Source organism: Sylvia atricapilla, chromosome Z (assembly GCF_009819655.1).
Source record: "Sylvia atricapilla isolate bSylAtr1 chromosome Z, bSylAtr1.pri, whole genome shotgun sequence".
NCBI classification, from domain to species: Eukaryota; Metazoa; Chordata; class Aves; order Passeriformes; family Sylviidae; genus Sylvia; species Sylvia atricapilla.
In genome coordinates this window covers 53698370-53714226 of record NC_089174.1, presented here as the reverse complement: position 1 = coordinate 53714226, position 15857 = coordinate 53698370, and the positions used below count along the sequence as shown (strand labels likewise).

The 15857-nt window shown below is 33.9% G+C and overlaps 1 protein-coding gene across 1 annotated transcript in view; it reads left to right on the top strand.

The window, feature by feature from the left end:
* The window catches only part of VPS13A (vacuolar protein sorting 13 homolog A), a 106785-nt gene that overhangs the window by 64030 nt on the left and 26898 nt on the right, over nucleotides 1-15857 (top strand). The window contains exons 46-57 of the mRNA XM_066339086.1: nucleotides 520-623; nucleotides 1619-1916; nucleotides 3084-3479; nucleotides 4273-4377; nucleotides 4470-4616; nucleotides 8506-8634; nucleotides 9321-9454; nucleotides 10922-11051; nucleotides 11382-11617; nucleotides 13632-13785; nucleotides 14619-14765; nucleotides 15324-15405. Coding sequence (XP_066195183.1) covers nucleotides 520-623; nucleotides 1619-1916; nucleotides 3084-3479; nucleotides 4273-4377; nucleotides 4470-4616; nucleotides 8506-8634; nucleotides 9321-9454; nucleotides 10922-11051; nucleotides 11382-11617; nucleotides 13632-13785; nucleotides 14619-14765; nucleotides 15324-15405 — 2062 coding nt within the window. The remainder of the gene's footprint in view (nucleotides 1-519; nucleotides 624-1618; nucleotides 1917-3083; nucleotides 3480-4272; nucleotides 4378-4469; nucleotides 4617-8505; nucleotides 8635-9320; nucleotides 9455-10921; nucleotides 11052-11381; nucleotides 11618-13631; nucleotides 13786-14618; nucleotides 14766-15323; nucleotides 15406-15857) is intronic.

Here is a 15857-nt window from a genome sequence, read left to right as displayed (position 1 = left end):
ACTGTTTGATTATTTTCTAATCTTTTTTTCTAAGAGCTAAGTAATGCTATTAAATTAATCCAGAAATAAATAAAAAGAGAATGTTTGTGAGAAAGATAATTATGTGCTCCAGAATGGACATTAATGATTTAACCTTAAACTTCTGACTTCCCTTACACTTTCACCATATGGATTTTTGGACCTTGTATCTATTATATTTTTAATATAATGTACTGTTCGGAAAGTAACCATATAGTTGAGATTTACTCCGCTTTGGTTTTTCAAAGTCTTGTGTTTCTCCTTGAAAAACATTTTACTGTTAATATATTTATTTCATAGACAAAACATAGCATTAAACTGCACAAAAAGATTATTTAAAAAGATTTGCTCTATTAAAGACAGTTCTTCTGAAATACTGGCCTTGAATGGTGTATGGCTAACATGAAAAACAAGACTTCTCATTCTTGCTTTATTTAGCTCAAAATACTTTGTTTTTACAGTTTTTTCTAATGCGTATTTCTGGATTTTTATTTTACATAGATAAGGAATCACTTTTCAATTCCATTAAATGTTTTTGAAGAAGGAAGATGCTTAGGGACTGCTTTACCAGCAGATGAATTCAACATACCCTTTTCCTCTTACAGGTACTTTATTGTATTTTTCTTTTATCATAAAATATGTTTATACATTTTTAATTATTGTATCCATACAATTATGCTAAAAACATTGTTTACCCTTGCTGCCTACCTAATACTGAAATAATACTGTGCTGTCATTGTTGGGTAGGATCTTCTCAGAGTGTGTAGTCTGAGTTAAACAGTACTATTTCATTATTGCATTGGAAGTATTTTGAAATCCATTTTTATGAACAAGTTAAATTGGCTAAGCTGTTTTAAAAATCTAAGCTCAGGTACTCCTGGAACCCAGTGATTGTAATTGATGTGGTACACTTATTCGTGGATGATGTATGGTGAATTAGTGCAGCTTTTTTGTCTTTTCAGAAAAGCCATCTTTTGATTTTTTTTTTAATTCTAAAGTAAAAGATTAAAAATTATATAATTAAACTCTATCAAAGATGTAAAAAAAGACTCATCAAACTTGGAAAAACTTGGCATATAGCATAGCTATGCTATTATCACATTCAAGCTAATAACAAAACTGCAATGAGTTTGAATGTACATTTTAGCTGAACTGGCACCAAGTTTTAGGTAGATTGGTTTGCTTTCATGGAATTTTTATGGCTGCAGAGACATCTTCCTTCTGTTTTCTCCCAAACACTCTGCTCATTTTTTTACAGCAAAAGCTTTTGTATCTTCATTACTTAGATTACATTTTACTGTAGATTCATTAATTGATATTTCTAACCATTTGTATAAGATTTAGTGATGTTCTGATTCATTGCGCAAATAAGTTCTACTAGACAGTCAGGAACAAAAACCCCAACTATTACAATAGTACGAAATTTGGGGATCCAGTCCATTATTTGATTCCTTCTTTAATCAAGATAAAGGCAGACGATGAACTACTGCTAGAAATCTTCCTAAATACAAATAATATTAGAATCTTCCTGTTGCGTAGTACTTTTTTATAATTGAAACATTCAGTCATGTTAAATGTCTCAAAATGTTTTCATTTACAGATCCGTACTGAGTTTGCAACCACTAGTCAATGAAAACGGAGTGGGTGGAGAATATGATATGTGTGAAGGAGTTACATTTGATGAAATTATGAAAAATGTTGACAGCTTATTACAAAGGAAATGCCAGTCTGTGAGGTCAACTAACCACTCACTTATCATCAATATTGTTCCTGTAAAAGATTCATTGACAACTTCATTATGTGCAGAAGATGAATGGGATTTTCCATATGTTGTTCATTTATGGCCTTCTGTTCTTCTCCGCAATCTTCTTCCTTACCAAATAACTTATTCTCTAGAGGTAATTACATAATACTTGAATTTGAGTGATGTTTCCCATTTATAATATGAAAGCTAGTTGAAATAGAGATAAGGACAAAGGGGTTCTGATGGGAGTACAAAGGGTTCTGATGAACTTTGTGAAGCAAGTTCACAGACCTTGTAACCGTAAGTCTTACATAGTCTAATAAGTCTGTATTTCCAGAATTGAAATATTATCACAAGATGTGAAATGTGGTGTTATTAAGCCATACTTCAGATATATATGCAAAGTAAAACTCTGCAAGTTGGACCCTGTGAGAGTCACTCCATTTCTCAAGTGCAACTTGAGCCTAATTAAATAGTGCAGTTTTAATGTGAAGACTGTCTCAAGTGGATGACCATGTGTTAGCATTTTACGTGCAGTCACTGATTTTCAGCAGTGGCATGCTTTTAAAATTCTCACAGACTTGCTTTTTTGCCAGCTGTTGGCTTGAATTGCAGGCTACTGCCAGACTTCCAATTCTTTCCAGATGAAATGAAACAATTAGTTGCACTTTGATTGTTAATAGGCATTTTTTCCAGTCCCAGATGAGAGAGAGTGTTGAGTAAATTACCTAAAACATGCAGTGTAGACATTGATTCCTCAACACAGTATGTTTCGTTCTATGGATCTGGTATAATTGTGTCCCACTCCTTATTGATGTCGCTTAGGGTAATAGAAGTACAGATGGGATAGAGTTTGTTTTCAGATGCTCTTAATATTTAATATTTGAGCTCAAACAGTAGAGTCTAATAGTAAAACTTCATCACAAATTAATAACTACAAGGACTGGAGACTGTAGCTTGTATCAAATGTATGGAAGTAACAAGATCTGTATGTCTTTTACAAATTTTAGTTTAGTGAAGAAAATACTGCGTTAAGGAAATTTTTTTATTTAAGAATATTTGTGTGTTGAATTTGGTGATGGATGGGCTTTTTGTTGTTGAATATTTATGACCATACATTAAATTTTTCTTTGCAGAATGTTATTTTAAGGTAGATGTTTAGGCTAGTAATATAGTTCAATAGCATAAAATGTATTTTAAAGTTGTGCCTAAAGAGCTTGTATCTTAATTTTTAAAGCTAGCTAAAAAGTAAAAGTTGCTGTGAATTTTGTGTATGATTCATATAAATGGATCCTGTTTGGTGCCTGCTTTTCTTTTTAAGGGAAATGGTAACAAGTATGACACTCTACAAGAAGGATGTTCAGCCCAGATTCATAATGCAGTCTTGGACCAAACAAAACTGGATTTGCAGTTGCTTAACTATCTTGATCAGAACTGGAGAAGCGAGTACCATATAAAAAGCAATCTGCCTGATATCAGCTTCACAACCTTTCACTGTGTCACAGAGCTGGACAAGACTGAACTGGATATTGCTGTTCACGTGACCTACACAACTGGGCAGATGATAATAGAAATTCACAGTCCCTACTGGATGGTGAATAAAACCGGTCGAATGTTGCAATACAAAGCAGATGGTATTCATCGCAAGCATCCTCCAGATTACAAACAGCCCCTCCTTTTTTCTTTCCAGCCTAAAAACTTTCGTCAAAATAACAAGGTATTGTAATTTGCAAACCTGACACCTCTGTACTCCCCTATGTTGTTGTATGAAAGTATTTTTGTATTTTAAAATGTATTTACTCTATTCTATGCTCTGTAAAGGGCATGAAACCTATAATATCTCTGTCTAAAAACAGAGATAAATAAACATGTTTTGAAATGTGCTTGAGATAGGAAATTTGCATTATCAAAGGGGGTGTTAAGGAAGAGATTCTCACTTTGAAAGAAGTTGTTCACTGAGAAGTGTTTTCTAAATAAAACAAGTTCCTTTTACATTTAAACTGTGTCAATAAAGTTCTTCCGTATAAGATGTAGAAATTGTGTAGGAAATGTAAAGCCGTTGTACTTGAACAATGAACACTACTTGAAAAATTAATACTTGCAGTGGTGGTTGGTAGATTGATTCTGGGTTAATGGAATGCTAAGGTTAAGTTCACCTTTGGGTTTTCTGAATTTTTTCTTGCTGAATGTTACTGATGGATGAATGATATGAGATTACAAGAGTGCATTGATTTTCATTTGGAATTTTAATTATGATGGTTTTTAAAGTATCCTTATGTGATTGCTTCCTCTGGAATGTCTTAGACTTACCATGTTTATTCCACGTGGATTATAACTAAGCATGATAGAAAATACATTTTGAGATGATACTCACAGTTGTTACGTCTTGACTTTTTAATAGAAACCACCAGTATTTTTTCCATTTATGTTTATGCATACTTTATATATTATAATTTTAAATGTTGTCAGTGACTTGTGAATTGAAAATAATTCAGGGTGCTTCTTCACAGGTGCAGCTTAGGGTTACTGACAGTGAGCTGTCTGATCAGTTTTCACTGGACACTGTTGGAAGTCATGGTTCTGTGAAATGCAAGAGTCATAAAAAGGAATATCAAGTGAGTTAAATCCATCTTTTAATTTCATTATTTTCAGGAGTTATAAATGGGGTTGAAAAAGTATACTTAAAATAATGTCTTTCTGTTCACAGGTTGGTGTCACCATAAACAACAGCAGTTTCAATATTACTAGAATTGTAACCTTCACTCCCTTTTTTATGATTTCAAACAGAAGTAAATTTACTTTGGAAGTAGCTGAAGAAGGCAAGGAAAAGTGGATTCCCATTGTTTTGCAACAGGTAATCTTATGATGGAACCTATTCTAAGTTGTATCTCTTAGGAAAAAACCTGGTTTGAACACTCATTGATGGAAAACATGAGCCATATATCGTATTCCATGACAATGCCTGACTCTACCATGCTTTTTCAATAAATGGTCTGTGTCCTTTACTATTTCTCGGTGTTGCATTAGGACATACCATAAAGCTGCTTTACGTTGTAATTGGAGTTTTTTATTCTGTCACCGTATGTCATAAATCGTATGAGAAAAAGACCTCTACTATATTATATTATTACTGTATTATCTCTCTGCAGTGGCACTGGACTTTCTGTTCAGTTCAGCAGTGGTATGTGGTAGAATACCACTGCTGACCTGGTATGTGCATTCAGCCACTTTGGTATGGGAGGAAATTCCCTTGTGTGGATCAACTCAGAGAGATCCAAATGGTTCTTCTGGATCTAGTCTCACTTCTGCCTTTAAGTGCTCAATGCACACTTCCTAGAATGGGATCCCTAGCTCTCAGGACAAGTGATGTGAAAATAAGTTGAGGGCTTTTGTCCATGCTGCAGAGACTGTTGCAGACTGGGTGTGTGTTTTCAGCTGTTTGCACTGCAGTATCACACAATTATGTTTTTTGTGTGTGTTGGATCTTTTGCCATCATGCCTTCCTGCAGGACATGTAGGGAAAGCAGCGCTTGTTTGGGGAAGTGTTGGAGGTTTCTTAAAGTTGTAAGTGATCTGTAGTGCCTTCTGTGAAGAGTGAAATCCTTCACCTTCCCCCTTGATGAGAGCAATATCTGAAACAGAGTTTAACCTAACGAAAGAGTGTGGTTGAAGGCCCAGTTGATTTCCTCTAGAATTCTGGAAGTATAGGATTGTTAGGCTTTGAAAAGATTTCTAAGATAATGTATCAAGTCCAACCATGAACCTGGCACTACCATAAATAAATCACCACAAAAATAGATCCCCAATGCTGCAGCCACAAATTTTTTTAACACTTCCAGTAATGGTGATTCCACCACTAACTTGGGCAGTCTGTTCTATGCCAGACTTCCCTTTTGTGAAGAAATTTTTTCCTCATAATACTTCAAATGTCCTCTGAGGCGGTTTCCTTTAGTCCTGATGCTTGGAGACCAGCCCCCACTTTGCTACATCCTCCTTTCAGGCAAGTTGTAGAGAGTGATAAAGGTCTGAAATAACTATATCACTATAGTAGTGCATATGCAGTAGTATGAGCGACTTCGTATCTAATTTTTTAGTCTTAGGAAATATGGTCAGATGGTATTACTTCTTTCTTTGTGGTTTATATTTGAGATATTTTTGCTATTAAAATAAGCCAAAATATTTACAGAAAGTTTTGAAATTTCTGCAAAAACTACTCAAAGGTAATAGTTTTGAAAGTTGAAATACATTCTGCATCTATCTCTAGTTTTTCCCATATTGGCTATTCTATTCATTTGCCTGCAGGATTTTCTAGTTTGTCCCACAAATGTCAGTGTTTCTTAGGTGTTTCATAATTATATTGATTAATCTCAGTCTTCTTTCAGTAATAAAGTATCCAGGGAAGACTTGATGATCTTAGGATCGATCACTCCTAAGAACTTTTAAAAGGTTAGATATCGTAGGTGAACAAATAGAGCAGTACAGGTCATCAGAAGAAGCTGTATCCACTTCTAAAGCCTGTTTTCACATTGTATCAATATTTTCTCCTTTGACAGGCAATCTCTAAAAATCCATGTTGCAACAACTTGGTCTGCCAGTGTTGTTCTTTTGTAATCCTGTTACCTTATGCAGTATATTTTTCATCTCTTCTAAATGTAGATAGTGTCAAGCTTCTATTGATCTGTCTTTGCTCCATCTCTGTTCTTTATCCAGAATGATTTCCAGGAGCAAGTTTTCACCTGATCCTATTGCTGAGATGAGGAGCTCTGCTATTCTGCTAGTCTAGATTTTTTTTTATATCTAATACCTGTGATTTTTATGAGTATTTCTCACATAACTCTTTTACATTAGGTTGATCTTCAAAAAATTAAGCAGCTTGCTGAAATGTTGATGTATATTTTGGCTTGCTTCTTTCTCCTGCTATTCTTTTTTGTGTAATTTTATGTTAAGCGTAGACTTTCCTGATGATCTATTTTTTAAATTCACTCTTCTTTCTTAGTGACAGATAACTTGTCTTTTCAGGAAAATAACCAATTCTTATGTAGAACTAACCTCCTCTGAGACACCTTTCCTATCTGGAAAATAGTAAATATATCAGAAACTTTAATCACTATTTCTAGGAAAATCCATTGTTCTTCCAAGATTGCAATAGAGTTTGTTAAACAGTGTTTAGTGTGCAGTGGCTTGCTAAGGACAGTCCTTTGAATTATGTATAGTGCAAGACAGTTGATCAACAAATATCCTTAGAGAAAGAAGACATTGCTGAAGGCTCTTCATAAGACAGCTGCTAAATATAAATTAAAGATCTCACTGTGGAAGCAAAACGGTTGTATAAATATAGCATCTAGTGGAGTACTTAAAAAGCGCGTGGTAAAAGGCTTGAAAACATCATTAAGTAACACAGTCTGTGACTAAAGTCTATTACAAAAAAAAAATTTCAGTTCTCTGTAGTTGATTCTGTAATGTCTTGTTTAGCCAATCCTTTTTACTTATTTGGTTTGGATTTTGTACTTCCAGTTACTGTTGACTGATTCTCTTTGAAGTTCCTCTGGGCTCAATTAATTCCACGTTGAGGCTTACACACTTTATTTTACTATAGGTTACAACACAATTAAAATTTCCTTTATCTATGGGTTACATGTTGATGTAAATAACACCTTCAAGCTTACCGTTTAACTATATTTTTTTCCTTTGTCTTCCTGCTTCCTGTGGTGTGAGAAACAATGGGAGAGGGAACTTAGTGGCATGGTAAGTTGGTGAACTAGTCTTTCACCACTGAAGAATTAATTCTAGGATTCAGATGCAATTAAATATGGACATCTCATTTCTTAAACTATGTTAGAGAGAAAAAATGGGTCTAAAATTTTGGATGCTGCATGTCAACATTTTGAAATACAGGAAAGATGGTGTGTCTAAAAAGACTGACTGTTGATAGCTGAGAGTTACTGTTAGTCATAGCTTGTTCTTGTGGCTGGACTCTATTAATTAGTGACTTTTCATTTTCATAATTAGAACTTTTGTCTTCTCTATCTCCTTGTTGTCTCCATTTAGCAAGTAAACTATTGAAGAGAGATTACCTTTGAGATTTTTAAATGTGTGATAGTTATGATTTCAGTTGTGGATGTGAGTAGCAGAACGTACTCCCTGATTTAGCAGCCTAATGCTCCACACTGTGTGTATTATACTCACATATATATGTGTGTGTATGTACTTTTAAATATACATTAAACACTTTCAAAAGGACTGCTTGTAGCTGATGTTGTGTGAAGTTACTCTGGGGTAGCATTTATGCCAATATCCTATTTTGTCATTCCTTGTCACTGTAAGATTGATTTGAAATTTATACTTCTTTGGAAAAAATTCTACTAATGGAAAAACAGTTTCTTCTTTTTTATTTTACCAAACTTGGCATTTTCAGTGTTGTAGGTATTTTATACTCTGGATTTTATGTACTTCATCCATTTTAAATGTACTTCTTTTTGTGAATATGAAGTCTTATTGTTTCCACTTTGGCTCCTTAGCTCCTCACTTTCTTCATTGTAGTCAGAATTATTTCTTGACTTTCTTTCAATTTATTGTATTCAGGTAAGGAATAACTTTTGGGTTTTTTTAAAACAGAGTTTCTGATCCTAATTGATACACTTTTGATAGACTAGAAACAAGTAGATAAATTTTGGGCTAGTGTGAATTGCATTTAATGCCCTGTTTGTATTCTCACTTTGAAATTTCTGATTTTTCTTTTCTAGTGCATTCCCTTTTGGCCTGAAAATGATGCCAACAAACTGCTTGTTAGAGTTGAAAATTCTGATCTCCCTCCAAAGAAGATAAATTTTGATCAGCAAGAAAACTGTCTTCTACTGCATTTGGACAATAAGGTAGCATATTGCCTTCCATGTTTACATGTTAGACAAAACAACGTAAATTACTTTTTCATTTTCATTCTCAAAACTTTAATTTCCCATGCAATCAGTATTGCAAAGCTTTAGTTGAGGAAAAGATTGTTTATGCAAATGCATTCTCATGCTCTCTTTTTTGTGTGTGTACAAACAGTAGGTGTTCTGTTTTAAATGTTTCTCTGGGGAGCAGTTCTACAGGAGCTAAAATACAGCTTGTTTTGCAAGTATTCTTTGTGGGAAGTATTAGTATTAGTTCTAAAATAACACTGAGTTGCTCTGAAGAGGAACTTTGGCTCCACTGAATTTACTTACATGTTGCAGATAGTCTCATCTAGCAATAGTTTTTAAGTAGGTGAGTGGTTTTTGTAGTATAATGTTCTTGAAGATATGAATGTGTATGCTTTTAATCAGGAAAGTTACTCTTCTACCAGTCAAACTTCTCACAGTATGGAACTTCTGCGTAGTTTTAATTACTAAGTGTAATACCTGCTACCTAGTATTTAGCTCAAGGAAATATTTTGAAAGTTTGGTAAAACAGCTAGTTTTACTGCATGATAGTTTTATCTTATGATGAGAGGAAAAGTTTTTCAAAATATTTAAATTACATTTGCTTTGCTGGAAATCCACTACACTGTTACTTACTTTGTAATTTTTACAACTGATAGCTTGGAGGAATTGCAGTGGATGTTAATCTGACTGAACATTCTACAGTGATTACCTTTTCTAATTACCATGATGGTGCAGCTCCCTTTCTGTTGATTAACCATACCAAAGAGGAAATTATTGAGTATGGACAAAGGTATGTATAAAGAGATTTAGTGTGGATGTTTGCATGGAGACTTGTGAAGTGTAATTTTGTATATTTATATTGCAAGCATGCATTCTTTAAAGAAACCTGTTTTAAAGAAATTGGAAATTTGGCTGTCAAATTTTGTCAGAGCACCCAAAAATCTCTTGCTTGATAAATTGAAGAAAATGAATTTTTAGCAGTGTTACATAGTGCTAAGTAGTTCCACAAGTGAGCTGTTTTGTGTGTCTTTTTATATGATTTTGTGGCTTTTTGACATCTGCTTTCCTGGTGTGGGGCAGAGGGTGTGCTTTTCTGGAACACTGCAGGTTCTGACTGTGCAGAGTAAGTAACAAAGGAGATTTAACTGAAAGAATAAGTTACAATTATGTGAGATATGAAGGGCTGAGAGGTTGTTACATAAATTTTGCCAAGCCAGGACAAAACTAAGATAATTTTAACAAATACTGGTTTTCTGTAGTGAGTGGCTATTTACTTTTGCACCTGCACACAGTTACTCTGTTCTCTACCTGTAATGTCTTTGTAATGCTTTGCCTCTGTATGCAGATACTGCACAATGCTGAGAAGTGTATACCTGCAGCATGCATGAGCTATTTCTTTTTAAAAGCCAAACAGCCTACTCTTTTTTGCCTTCAGTCAGTCAGAGCAGTGTTGTTTAAAGGTTTTTACTTGGAAAGTGGAAGGGTTGCTAGTCAAATTCTGTTTGCTCCCTCTTTGCTTGAAAAATGATTGTTTGGTTCTGCCTTTCTCTGTAAAGATTAGTAATTTTTATCTTTTTAGATGACTTGTGGCCATCTCTAGTGTAAATTTAATTAGAACAGAGTACAGTATTTTAAGTGGAAGGGCCGCTCATTTAGTCCAACTGCCTGACCACTTCAGGTCTGATCAAAAGTTAAATGTTATTAAGAGTGTTGCCCAAGTCAAGGGCTTGGGGCATGTCCTGCCTCTCAAGAAAGCCTGTTCCAGTGTTTTGAAAGAAAATCTTTCTAATGTCCAGTCTAAACCTTCTCTGGCACATCATGGATGTGAGGGAATGGTTCAAATCACTGGATCCCAGCAAGCAGAGATCAGCATCTCTCCACTTCCTCTCCTGGGGTAGCCTCCTTTCAGAGAGCTCTTGAAGACAACTCTGCGAATTTTTAACTCTGTGTGAGGGGGAATGGAGTTTAAAACATGTCTGTCTGAAAATGTTGCTCACAAAGGAGGGAAGAAAATCAGTATATAAAATCTACTGTATATACCTTATTTTTAAAGTGTGTGTATGTATTTTAAAGTACAAATCTTCATTTTTATTACTGTTCTGAGAAATTTTTTTGCATGTTTTTATGCATAATGTTATTTTTTTTCTATTTTCATTACTTGAAAATATAATTAATGTTGTTGTTGAAGTGCTAGAATGCAAAGGTCATTGACACAAAATATTCATTGACATTTGAATTTAAAATTACTTTATTCCAGCTCCCTCAGTGAATTGGAAGACTGCCTTCAGCCAAATAAGGCAGTGTTGTACACTTGGGCAGATCCAACAGGATCTAGGAAATTAAAATGGAGATGTGGAAATAGAACTGAGGAAATTTCACCAAAAGAGGTATGGTTTTTAATCAAAATCTCTTTTTAATGTTGTCTGATTTTGTATTGATTTGTCCATTCATCAGTGTATGCAGTGTGATCAGCAGATGAGTTCCAAACACAGAAAAGTAGCACTTTGTTTGCCAGAGCTTTTGCCAGTAAGCAGTCTTCAGTTGAAAAGATTCAGTGGGTGTGTGGTGAGAATCTGTCTTAAGACTTTGTATTGACTTTTTTTTTTCCCCATACCTTAAAAAAAAGTCTTCCATTGTTGTGTCGCTAAGACTCCAGCATTTTTTTGTGATGTAGATAATTAATAGAGGTGTAAAAACTTTTCCTCTCTTGTTTGTAGGACAAAATGGAAATACTCAGTGTGGATTCCAGAAAAGTCGTCTATTTAATGTCATTTTATGAAGGTTTGCAGCGTATTGTCCTGATCACTGAAGATGAGAATGTATTTAAATTGACGTATGAAAGTGTAAAAGCAGAACTAGCAGAACAGGAAATTGTTCTGTCGTTGCAAGATGTTGGAATTTCATTGGTTAATAATTACACAAAACAAGAGGTGTCCTACATTGGAATTACAAGGTAACTTACTTTGTGTGCAGCAACCTGAAATGTTTAACTTCAGCTATTTTCAGTGTGTGAATTTCACTTTGGCTTGTGCTGAAAGAGCAAAAAGAGGTCTGAGTTAGTAAGATTCAAACCTAATCACTATTTTTTCCTGCTGTCAAGAGAAATGTTTTCACTGTGTTTTGTACTAATCCATATGCTAACTTTATTTAGATGTATGTGGTTTTGAAACATATATTTGTAATTCTGTCTGGCAGACTTCTCAATGCACTGAGCAGAAAATATTTCCTGTCCACGTAGTCTGAAAAGTGGTAATAGAGTTTTAAGGAGTAAGGTCTGTGAATAGTTTGTGTCAGTGGGTTTTGTTATCATTGCTACAGAAACAGCTGAATTCTGCATTGGAAATTTTAATGCAAAAAACCTTGTAGGTCCTTTTAGTTTTGGTTGATTAATTACAGTGATCCAGGGCTCTACTGCTTGGGTTTCCTATTATAACATTTCAGAGGGAAGCAGAAAAGAAATTATGTAATGCTTAGGAAATGTGTGCTATACATTTGGACAGGGCCTCTTTGCAATCATCAGGGGACACTTGACTGTAATTGCTATAATCCACACACTTCTTTTTAGTCATAGTTATGAGATTGACAGATAGAGAGGTTTTTTTTCTTCATTAATTCTTTGCACTGTACTTAAAAACAAGCAAGTGTGAACTTTTCATACACGTAGTCTTCATGTAATCACATCCAACATTTAATAAGAAAATTCCAGTCCTTGCCCTCACCTGAGAGACTGTGCTCTGACATTTAGACAATGGAAACACTCCATTAAAAGTGGAAGCTAATTGCTGAGATTCACAATAGTGTTAAGATTTCACTAAATTGATTTTTCTTTGAAAGCAGTCCTCCATAGTCTAGCAGTGCTTATAGTTAGTTTTGTTTTCTTGTCAAACCCTGATGAGATGGGAAACTTCTTGAAAATGGATGGCTGTACTGTTGAAATTGGCTTCCTTTTTTGGGGGGAGTGACAAAAAAAACCCCAACAACCCCAAAACCAAAAAAGGTGGAAAGAAAAAAAAGGGGAGAAAACTCAGCAATCAAAATAGCACCCTTTTTTGTATTTGGTTTTTTGTTGTTTTGAACTTCAGTGCACTTTTTTTTTTTTTTTTTTTTTTTTTTTTTTTTTTTGCCATTGGTGTGTCTTAACACAGACACTGATATAGCTAGAAGAGGTTAGGTGGCTGTGTCTAGAAAGTTGCATATTTGTTGGCAAATCGTACTTTGTGGAAAGCACCTTCTACCTGCCTGATAGTGTTGGTTTGTGCCCTATTTTGTGTTTTAAGTTTTACTTAAAGGTGAAATCAGGCACAGAGCTGCTCACAGAACCAGTGGAAAAAAGTCTAATGCCCTTTAAGGTTGATTGATTATTTTCATTAATAAAACTGAGAGACAGAAGAAAGGATAGTATTTTTTAAAAAACAAACAAGAAACAAACCCAAAACTCCCAGCATGAAATCAGTAGAGGAAGCATGTCTATCAAAATCACCACCTATTGACTTTAAATGGAAAGACTAAATAAAATAAACGAGCTGTAAAAAATAAGATGCAGGGGAAGGAACATTTTGTTGTGACTTGAACTTTTCAATTTGTATTAAATTTAAAAACCAAAATTAATGCAGGAGTATGAACAGAGAACTATATTGAGATTGTAGAATAATGGATCACAGTACTGCTAAAATGGAACTTCATGAAGTATCACTACATACCCATCTTCATCAAAGTGGAGAGTTACACAGACTTGTTAACTTTGTTTTTTTTTTTCATCATATTGGAGAGACTGGCTTCCACTTAGTAGCAAGAAGGCAGTGAATGATTTGGGTGACTTCTATTGGTACAGTAGAGCTTTGTTGTGATTTCTCATTCCCTAGTTAGAACCTATTAAAAGTCACATTAAAGTAGGTGTGTTCATGAAAACTTGTTTTCAAAGAGCTAATTCTTCTCTTTTGGTTCTTTGTTTTGTTTTGTTTTCAAAGTTCTGATGTGGTGTGGGAGACAAAACCCAAGAAGAAGTCAAGATGGAGACCAATGAGTGTTAAGCAGATTGATAAATTAGAACAAGAGTTTAGAGATTACAGTGAGCTAAGTCCTTCAGAAAATAAGATTGTTGAGTTGGAATCAAATGTTTTGGTAATACTGAGTTCTCTAATTCTGTTGCTTATGTGTATGTACAAGAAAAAGATAATATATAATTTTGCTGTCTTTGATAAAACTTATGGTGAAAATTGAGATGATCGATTTACCTACTCCATTTGAAACCACTTCTTTATCTCTGTATTTAAAAAATGCAGGAAAAATTCCACAAACTTTTGATATCTCCTACTTCTCTTGTTAGTGCCTGTCTTTGAAATTGAGGTGTAACATTTTTGGAGGTTGTAGTATTAAATATGCATAAAACTACAATAATGAAGATTGTATTTAGTTCATTTATTATATCAATAAATATGTTAGTTTGAGGTTAGTTGGGTTGTTTGTTTTAGCCTGAAATCCTGTATTTTTAAAATAGCTTGTGGAATCATTTAGCTTTCATTCAACCGCATAAAATTGAAAAAGAAATTTGAGAAATCATTCTGGAATGCAGTACATTATGGTCCAAAAGCTAGGTCTTTGTCAATGGATAAATTGTAGATACTCCTTAGAAATGTGCTGTAGGAAAATAAACATTGTATAGATAAGTGATCTGTAGTCCATTACACTGCTCAGCTTTTCATCTAGGTAGCTATGTGTTAAATGATAGTAACCCCCAAATAATGCACTATTTTGTAGTTTTATTTCTATTGAAATTTGTGGCAAAATTTGTTTTACTTTAAATAACGGAAAATTATGACATCTAACTTAAAAGCTGCAGAGCTTTTACTGCTGAGGTTTACAATATTGGTGAACAATGTAAATTTTAAAGTATATTATATAAAGCAGGATTTTAAAACATTTGGCATACTAAATTTTCTTCAATGATACAATAGGTATGTTTAACTCCTAATGGAATGAATATGAGGATTGAACAGCCAAATGAGATTCCTATCAGAAGAAATTATCTGCCAGCTTTAAAAGTGGAATACAGTTCCTCTGCACATCAGAAGTCTTTCAGAATTCAAATTTACAGGATACAAGTGAGTCATGTCAAAAAGTAGTTGCTATTTATTCTGAAAGAACAAGTTCTGTGGAAACTTGGGTTCATTTCTAGAACTTTTTTGATTTCTCATGCTTTCAATTTAATTGTAATCATTGGCTTTTACATCAGTGCTTCTCAGTCTTTAAAAATTCTACTTAAGTGCTTCTTGGAAAAATAGGAAGACAGCTATAATTGTTCTGAAAAAAATATTTGGCATTCATTTTACTTGCTTTTTGTTGGAGCATTCTGTATAAAAACCAAAAAGAGGTGAAATTTTCTTGTCTTGCTATGCTCAAGATTTTAGAAAACAAATCCTTCGAAAGACTTGTGGACCATTTATTACTACCAATTAAAAAAGGTTTTCTAAATTGTTAGAATTGGATTATTAGATCTTGAAAATAGATACGTTTTAAGTACAATAGTGGCTTTTTTCTGCATTTGGATTGGTGAAAAGCTACAGGTAATGATCGTATCTCTAGAGTTTGTCCTGATTTTAAAATATTTCACTACTGAAAAGCTAATGTGCTGCACCTTGTCCTGTCCTTACCCCTACTAGATACAAAACCAGATTCCTGGAGCCATATTTCCCTTTGTGTTCTATCCTATTAAACCTCCAAAATCCGTCACCTTGGATTCAGGTTTGTTCTAGTTTAACATAATCCTTCCTTTTAAAAAAACACAAAATAACTTGCTTGTACTGAAGTTAGCCATTCTATCAGATGTATCACTTTTATGAGATTTATCACTTTTTTAAAGTCTACATGAGCTTTCTGACTACAGAATAATAGAATGATAGAAATAAGGAGGCAGTTACCTCTACAAAGAAGATATACAGAAAACCATTTCAACAGTTAACTACAGAAAAAAAGAAAAATTCTTTTATTTGTCATTATTATGCCTTTTAAGAGTGACTTTTTGGCACATTAGTTAATTGATTTTGGTAAACATATAACATGGAAGTTATATATGCTTAAAAGGAGGTTTTCAGTTCAGACCACCACTAAAATTTAATAATTTTAATACTGACTAATACATGAGAACACTTGTCTGTTCATAAGATAAGTCTTCTTAATTTTAATGGTAGTGAATC